Raw genomic sequence first — 7,989 nt, 5'->3', positions numbered from 1 at the left:
TAATTTATCAAATCATCCTAGTCTTCATCAAACAATTTACCTTAATTTATTTAACTACAACGTTTTTTTCAATATATTTTAAGCATATGTTACGCTTCAATAAATTGGTTCTTATGAATGTGAGACATAACTTGTAAACATGTAAATAAGTGTAAATAACAATTAGAAAAGCAAAGTATCGAAAACAGAAAATAACAATCAAAGCTTTTACAAACTCTAGTTTTGTTTTCTAATGAAAATTGCAATAAATCTAGTTTTAGGTCTCTCTTCAATTTATTTTAGTACACTTTTAAAATACTTTAATTTTTATTCATTTTAGCAGTTATTTATATACTTTCAAAATATTTATTTTAGTCATTCTAGAACAATTATTAGGTAAAATATTCATGACAAAAGATTTGTTATGTTAATTTAACCACGCTTGATTTAATAACCAAAATAGCATTATGAAAGTGGAAAAATAGAGACAAACCACCTCAAAATAATATGTTTGTTGAAACTACAAACCCCCTAATTTTTAATTTAATCAAATAGTCTTTATAGTTTACTAATTGTTATAATCAATCAAGGGACACTTGCAAAAGTAGCAAAATAAATTAAGATAACAGGGTTCATGTCATTTTTCTAAATTGCAAAAGTAGCAAATTTAAAAGGCGATAACCCTAAGCTCTTTGATACCGCTCTGATAGTTGTCATATTTGTCATATTCGCAATATGAAGAAAAAAAAGTGTCATGTGCTATTTTTTTTCTAAATGTTTTTGTCATCTGATACAATTTTTCATCAATTTGTGGTAGTTTGTTAAAATTTTACCATTTTATTTTATTGAATTGACATTCCTTAGATAAATAAGCTTGTTAACAAAATACAATGATGTTGAGATTGATATCAAAATTTTAATTTCACAAATATATTGATATAAATTCTAAGATAGAGTTGATTGAAGGTAATTAAATTAAAATTTTAACTGTGTAATCACAATCAATTACCTAATCCAAGAGTAAATGAAGAAATGAAAATTGTACCATCATAACTTAAAAACAGTTGTATTTTTAAAATACAGATATTAAAATTAACAAAAATCATAGTATAGAAATTATAAATGAGAAAAAAAAGGGATTAAATAGCATATAAACTTAAATTTATTTGAAAAGATAATCAAGGGTGGGAATGTCCAAAAGATCTTAATACGAAAAATAACCTTCAGGAAAACACACCGTCTGAAGAAGAGGAAGAAGAAGGGTATATTAGTAATTTTCAAAATGGAATTAGGGAGGTTGCCACATTGGGTTGAGGAAGGGTTGATGTTGTTGCACTTCGTTTTGTATCTCACGTCTCGGTCTGCTCGCCAAACAATTTAGCCTACTAATCAGTATAGCAAATAGATCGTCACTCAAACAGAAGCTGCAAAATAGAAAATAGGTTAATATACGGACTGAGTCGTGAATCACACTCTTTTTAAGACGTTTTGCAGCTCAGCTCTTGTTGTGCAAACAGTATGGTAGCTCCATCATCCCTAGGATAAAATAGTTTTGGTCTTCAATTGGCTTTGCACTGAAACCAACTGGAATTCACAATCATTCAAAAAATGATACTATGTTGCTTGATATCAAAAGAACAATTTTGTTTTGGGAGAGTATAGAAAACGAGATAGAACTGCTTTTTATGTGTTCTTAAATGAATAATGGGACTGTATATATATAGTGACGTGAAGAGGCAACCAACGGTCAGAATCCAAACGATCATAATTTGTAATGACGAAAATTGTATCAATTACGAAATGTTTTAGCAATTAATTCAGAAAAAGATTATGCAATTAAATATATGACCGTTCGGTTGTAGAAAGTCAAAAGTCAAAGAAAAACGTTTTAATAAATGTTTTTATTAAAAATTTTCAAGGTTGGTAGATGGCAATTGAAGGTAGGTTGACATTGGTCGCCGGAGTTGGTTGTCAGAAGTTTTCTGGTGGAGTTATCGTTGGAGGTTGTGGTCGAAGATTTGGTCGACGATGATCATCAAAGATGGTGTCCAAAAGTTGGTCGACAAACTTCCCAACTTTTGAAACAAATATCCCTATGGTTAAAGAATAGAATCACATATAAGAATTAAAATTCAACCATTTTTATTTTTCTAAAAGAAAATTACCAATAAAGGAATTGCTGATATTTTATCTTTATTTGGAAAGCAATTATCCCATTTTGATTTTTTATTTTGATTAATAAAGCGATTGCCCCTTTTCTTATATATATATATATTAATTAGTAAAGCAATTGTTTTATTTTAAATTACAAAGCAATTGTTCTATTTGTTTCTTACATTTATATGAAAAAAAAATTATCAAAAAAATTATAATAATAGAGTTTATATCAGTGTAATTTTTAAATTTTGTCTTTTCATCTAATTTTTCCTTCATCGCTAACATATTCTATTGGGCAGAGAGTTTAACGTTTTAAGAATAATTGAATAATAACTATTTGTATTTCTTGTTTGAAATAGAAATTTGATAACTAAGTATTGTTTCTTGTTTTTGTTATTTATTTTCTTATTATTTTATAGTGTAGATACGAATTGATGATGTAAAATAAAAATATATAATATGCATTAAAATATAAAAATATGTATAAAAAGCAACGTTTGATCTTCTTTTATTTTAATTAATAAGGCAATTGTCCTACTTGATTTTTTTAGTAATTTATAGTGTAATTGTTTTTAGTTCTAATTAATACAGCAATTGTCCTCTCTCTTTCATACTTGGATTCCATTTTGTTGGGTGTGTGATTATTTGATTTTTCACTTAAATATAATCTTTTATTTAAGTCCAACTTGGTAACATTTTATTTTTTGTTTTTTGTTTTTTTGTTTCTCATTTTTTTTAGAAATTAAATTTGTATAATCATTCTTTTCAACGACGTTTTTGATTTTACATGTGTGTTTCAGTATTATAGTAAGATCAAATCTCAACCACAAAACTTTTACTATCTTTTATTTATTTTACATGTGTGTTTCAGTATTATAGTAAGAAAAATATCCTCCGCCCTCCGGGTTCCCAAAGGCACCACAGCCTGTTCTCACACTTATATTAATTAAGGTGAGAAGAGAGAAAGAAATACAGAAATGGGTTCATGGAATTCCATTCCCATGGAGATTATCATATACCATGTCTTAGGATGGATTTCCATTATATCCACACAGCTCCATCTCAATTAATATGGATGTAATAATTTCATTTTCTTTTTTGTTTTGAACATATAAAAGGTAGCTAATCCCATGTATATACATATACCTAACTTCCACAATCTACATATTATTTTATTTTGTGGTAGATGCAAATTGCACTAACATTTTTAGTAATTGGTTTTATTAATCGTGTATGAAAGTTTAAACTTGCATCCTATACATTTATATAGATCGATTCATAGCGATATTTATTTGAGAATTCTAGAATGATTTAAGATACTTTAAGCATATAAATCAAATTCCCAAAAAATGTATTCAATAAAGTTACATAAATCGCCATATGTATTAAAACAGTTCGGATGAATGTGGTACAATCACCTAATTGTGAAAATATGTTGAAAGAATGATATCAAAATAATTCAATATATTTCTGTATTTTTATAGATAAATCACAGTCAATATTTGTTATTATTGTATACATTGATAACTTAAATATAATTGAAACTCTACAAAAACTTTCAAATGCAATAGAATATCTTAAGAAATATTTGAAACGAAAGATTTCGAAAAAAACAAAAATTTGACTTGGCTTGCAAATTGAGCATTTAACAGATGTCAGTATACATGAAAAATCTTGAAAAATGTTTTATTTGGAGAAAACACATCCATTGAAAATTTTAATAGAAGTTCGTTCATTGGACATAAGAAAAGATATATCTTGATATCGAGATGGTAATGAAAAACTTCTTGGTCCTAAAGTATCATATCATAGTGCAATTGGTGTACTTATTTATCTTTTTAATAATACATGACTAGATATTGCATTTTTTATAAATTTATTAGTTAGACACAGTTCATTTCCAACAAAAAGACATTGAAATATTATTAAGCATATACTTCCTTACTTCCAAAAAACGATGAATATATGTTTTATTCGAATTAATTGAATTTTGACGTTGTTGGTTATGCAAATTCTAAAGGTTTAGCTAATTCACATCAAACTAATCCCAAATAGGTTATCTATTCATATGTAGAGAATGAAACTGTTATAATAGTGAAACCGACCATCAATGCTATTTTTTCAAATCATGCTGAAATTCGTAAAATTCATTAGATAAATAGTAGATGTGTATGACTAAAATGGATGACTCAAACTCAAGACATTCGTGAAACAACTTGTGTTCCAGTGAAAATATTGGAATGATATTATACAAAGACAAGAGAGCATGGAGAGCCCAAATCACAAATTTTCGTTTCACAAACTTAGTTTAAAATAAAATTTTGGAACTGCAAATCCACCGTCGGAGTCCGAAAATATGTAAACAGATCCGTCACTTTGCAGAATCCTCTTCTTCCTCAATTTCTAAAACCCTAGTGCACATCATTCACTAAAACACTAGCGAAAATGTCGAGCTCAATTTTATCAAAAATGGCTAAATCAATCAGAATCACCAATCCCACGCTATCTCCATCTCATTCTTTCCGCTACCGTATGCTTTGTACCAGTGTCGCCACCGCTGCCGAACAATCTCCCTTAGACGACACCTCCTTCACTTTCTCCAATGACAACCCTAGAGACGAGCCTGTTTTCGTTAAGGCTCCACGTTCTAATTCTTCATCCCGTTCCAGCTCCTCCGTCACGATGCCCACCTCGTTCATGACCGGTTCCATTGTTGGTAAACGATTTTACCAGAAAGTCACTACCAGGGAAGCGGATGATCGGAATGGATGGGCGGTGATGCTTGATTACCGGACGCTTAAGACTCCTACCAAGAGGCCTCTAAAGCTACCCACTCTCGGCCTCGCCAAGGCAGTTGCTGCTGAGTGGGAATATCAGGTAACTTCTCATAATCCTTTTTCGAAGGTTATTGAAATTCTGTTTATCTGAATTGAAATGAACCTTTAATCGATGTAGGAAACAGACGGGATTAGACCCTTCACAATGCCTCTAATGAAATTGGCCTGTACCGCATTGGAAAGAGTGCCTCTAACCCGGCACACGATTATCGAACATTTGATCAAGAAATTCAATAGTGATCTGGTTTTCTGTCGTGCTCCGGAGGAAAATGTTTTAACAAGTGGAGTTTATGGTATGTCAACTAAACCCATGAGCCTTCTAAGTTTGTGGTATGTCAACAGATTAATACGTTTGGTTGTTCAAACTTCACTAGATGCATTGTGCAAGAACAGCTTTACTTTAGTTTCCATTCCCTATCTTTATTCTACTGATGTGTTTAAAGGCTGATAAACACAATATGAGCCATACATTGAGTGGTATTTCGTTAATTTAAGTCTTCTACTCCTGCGTAGAACTAGAACATATTAACTTTGAAGGCTCTAAAAGTTGAGTAGAACTTCCGAAGATGTTTCTTTTTTGCTGCAATAGCTTTTCCCAACATTTTTTTGTTATAGCTGCAATAACATCAATACCATGATCGAGTGATCGACAATATTTTTTTGTTGTAGCTGCAAAAAACATCTACATCTTGATATGAGTAATCAATGGCTATTTTTACTTTAAGTTTCCAACATGTTTTTAATCGTAGCTGCAATAATATCTAGATTGTGATATAAGTGATCGAGCACTGTCTTTTATTATTATTAGTTATTAGCAAGAGGACATGTCAGTCCTCACGGTATATTTTTTCTTATTCGAAAAAATGAATTTAAATAAAGGGCATTCAATTTTCTTGATACGATTTGTTGAACTTTATATCAGACTATCACCATGTCTACAGTATGATTCTGATCAACCCGGACTTATATATTCGTGCTTAAGGCAAAATTGCCAAGGAAGCTCGAGGGTTTCCTCCCTTTCTCAATGCTAAAAGAGCTACAATTCATATATATTCTAAGATGAAAATTAACTATACCCCCATCCTCTTATAAAGGAAAGAAAAATGTAACCACCAAAATTCTCTATGGCCCAAACAGATATATTCTCATGTAATAGACTCTTCACCCATTACATAATCTCCCCTATTTTATCTCTTTCTCTTCCTTCAATTCCTCCGAGTATAAAACTTTTCTGATTTGGTGTCTTTCAGATTCATATTTCGATAATTTCTTGTTCTGGTTCTGTAAGAAATTTTGAATGCCCATGCAGGTACCAGCATAGCGAACATATAGCATGCAAACATGGAACGATAAGTTTATATATTCTGTATCTCCTCCACTTCATCTTTTAGAAGTGATGATACTCACTTGACAATCATAACTCATTTTTCATTATGTAAAAAGTTCAAGAATTAGGATTGAAAATTAACCAATTTGTTTGATGCAAGAGATTATTATCAAGGCTGAATACACATTGTCAACAGTAAAAGCTTCAGTACATAATCGATGTTCCATTTTCCTTGCAGAACGACAAGTGGAGAAAATCGATCCTTTACTTGACTGGGTGCATTCAGAATTCGGCTTTAAGCCTATTGTATATTCCAGTTTTTTTGGTGGGAACCAGGAGGACGGTCTAATAAAGGCTGTTGAAGATCTTCTGAAAAAAACCAACGACTGTGAATTGGCATCAATCGATGCCATCGCATCAGCCGCACACTCTTTAATAATTGCTATTGGAATTTTCCGTGGAAAGTTGCAGATCGAAGAAGCAATTGAGTTGATTAGACTCGAAGAAGATCTCCAGGTTTTACTTCTTTCTCCCTTATTCCTTATCATACATATATTTATTCTGCATTGCAAGAGTCCTAGGATGATGTCATATTAAGAAATAAATGACACTAACATATTCTAACCAAAAAAAAAAAAAAAAAAAAAAAACTGATCAAACGTTTGCAGGTGGATAAGTGGGGTCTGGTTGAAGGTGGTCACGATGTCGATATTGCTGATCTACAGGTTCAGATCTCATCTGCCACGGTATTTCTTGCTCTTTCGAGGAGGGTTTGAGTTCATTTATCAGATTACGTTCTTATTGTACCCTGAGAGCGTGGATGGTGGCTTTTTTTGTTTGGTTGTCTCTTGTTGTAGATCCAAAGGGCCTTCCTAAATTATATTGTAAGACTTTTTTTGTAGGCATACAATAGCTGTGAGCAGTTGAGAAAATAATTTTATTTACTGTAAAAGAATGGATAGGTTATTTTCGTAAACATTTCTCTCTGGCCAAGAAATAACAAAGTATTTAGATGCTTTGTGAGAGTAAAGCGACATCACATACAAAGTAAATGCATTAGAAGGTTTGTAGAAGAGGTTATATTGAATCCAATTGAAGTCATAGTTTAGTATTGTAGAGATTGTCAAGGCTCTTGGCAGCATTGCACACAAAGAGGTGGCTGTTTCCAGATATCACAGTTACAGCAGGCAGTGTCACAGTCATTATTGCACCCTAACATTCAACATTTTCCAATATGAGAAAGTTCCTTTGCTCAATATTTCATAAATGTTAGATATGCCTTTTTTGCAAGTGCTACGTCAATTTTGGTTGCCTCAAAAGTCAAGATGCTCATATATGCCCTTCTTTTAATTTACTACCTATTCTTTCTATGCTTAGAAGATGCGATTCTTTTTATGGATTATCACCACCAGGAGGATTCATATTAATGGTTGTATTATGAAATTGTTTATGACTTGATTTCAGTTTAGTTTGTTTTTGTAAAATAAGCCATTTAGTTTTTATAGTTCAGTTATTCTTCCAATTTGTTCTATGTGGTTGATTGTGTTATACTATTTTACTACATCAGATTTAGTGTTCTCACTTTACCATCTAAAGCTTTAACCCTCTATTACTATCATAAACATATTAGATTATTACATTCAAAATAATTAGTAAATCCCTCTATATGTACTAAAAAAATCTCTTTAC

The 7,989-nt window shown here is 31.2% G+C and overlaps 1 protein-coding gene across 1 annotated transcript; it reads left to right on the top strand.

Moving 5' to 3' along the window:
- Positions 1 to 4,373: 4,373 nt before the first annotated feature.
- Positions 4,374 to 7,763, top strand: LOC101221002 (ATP synthase mitochondrial F1 complex assembly factor 2). Its single transcript, XM_004145639.3, has 4 exons — positions 4,374 to 5,013; positions 5,092 to 5,266; positions 6,539 to 6,816; positions 6,969 to 7,763. The coding sequence occupies exons 1-4, from the start codon at positions 4,582 to 4,584 to the stop codon at positions 7,074 to 7,076; spliced, it is 993 nt and encodes a 330-aa protein (XP_004145687.1). The 5' UTR covers positions 4,374 to 4,581; the 3' UTR covers positions 7,077 to 7,763.
- The last annotated feature ends 226 nt before the right edge of the window (positions 7,764 to 7,989 follow it).

This window comes from Cucumis sativus, chromosome 3, assembly GCF_000004075.3.
Source record: "Cucumis sativus cultivar 9930 chromosome 3, Cucumber_9930_V3, whole genome shotgun sequence".
NCBI lineage: Eukaryota > Viridiplantae > Streptophyta > Magnoliopsida > Cucurbitales > Cucurbitaceae > Cucumis > Cucumis sativus.
This window is presented reverse-complemented; position numbering and strand designations above follow the sequence as displayed.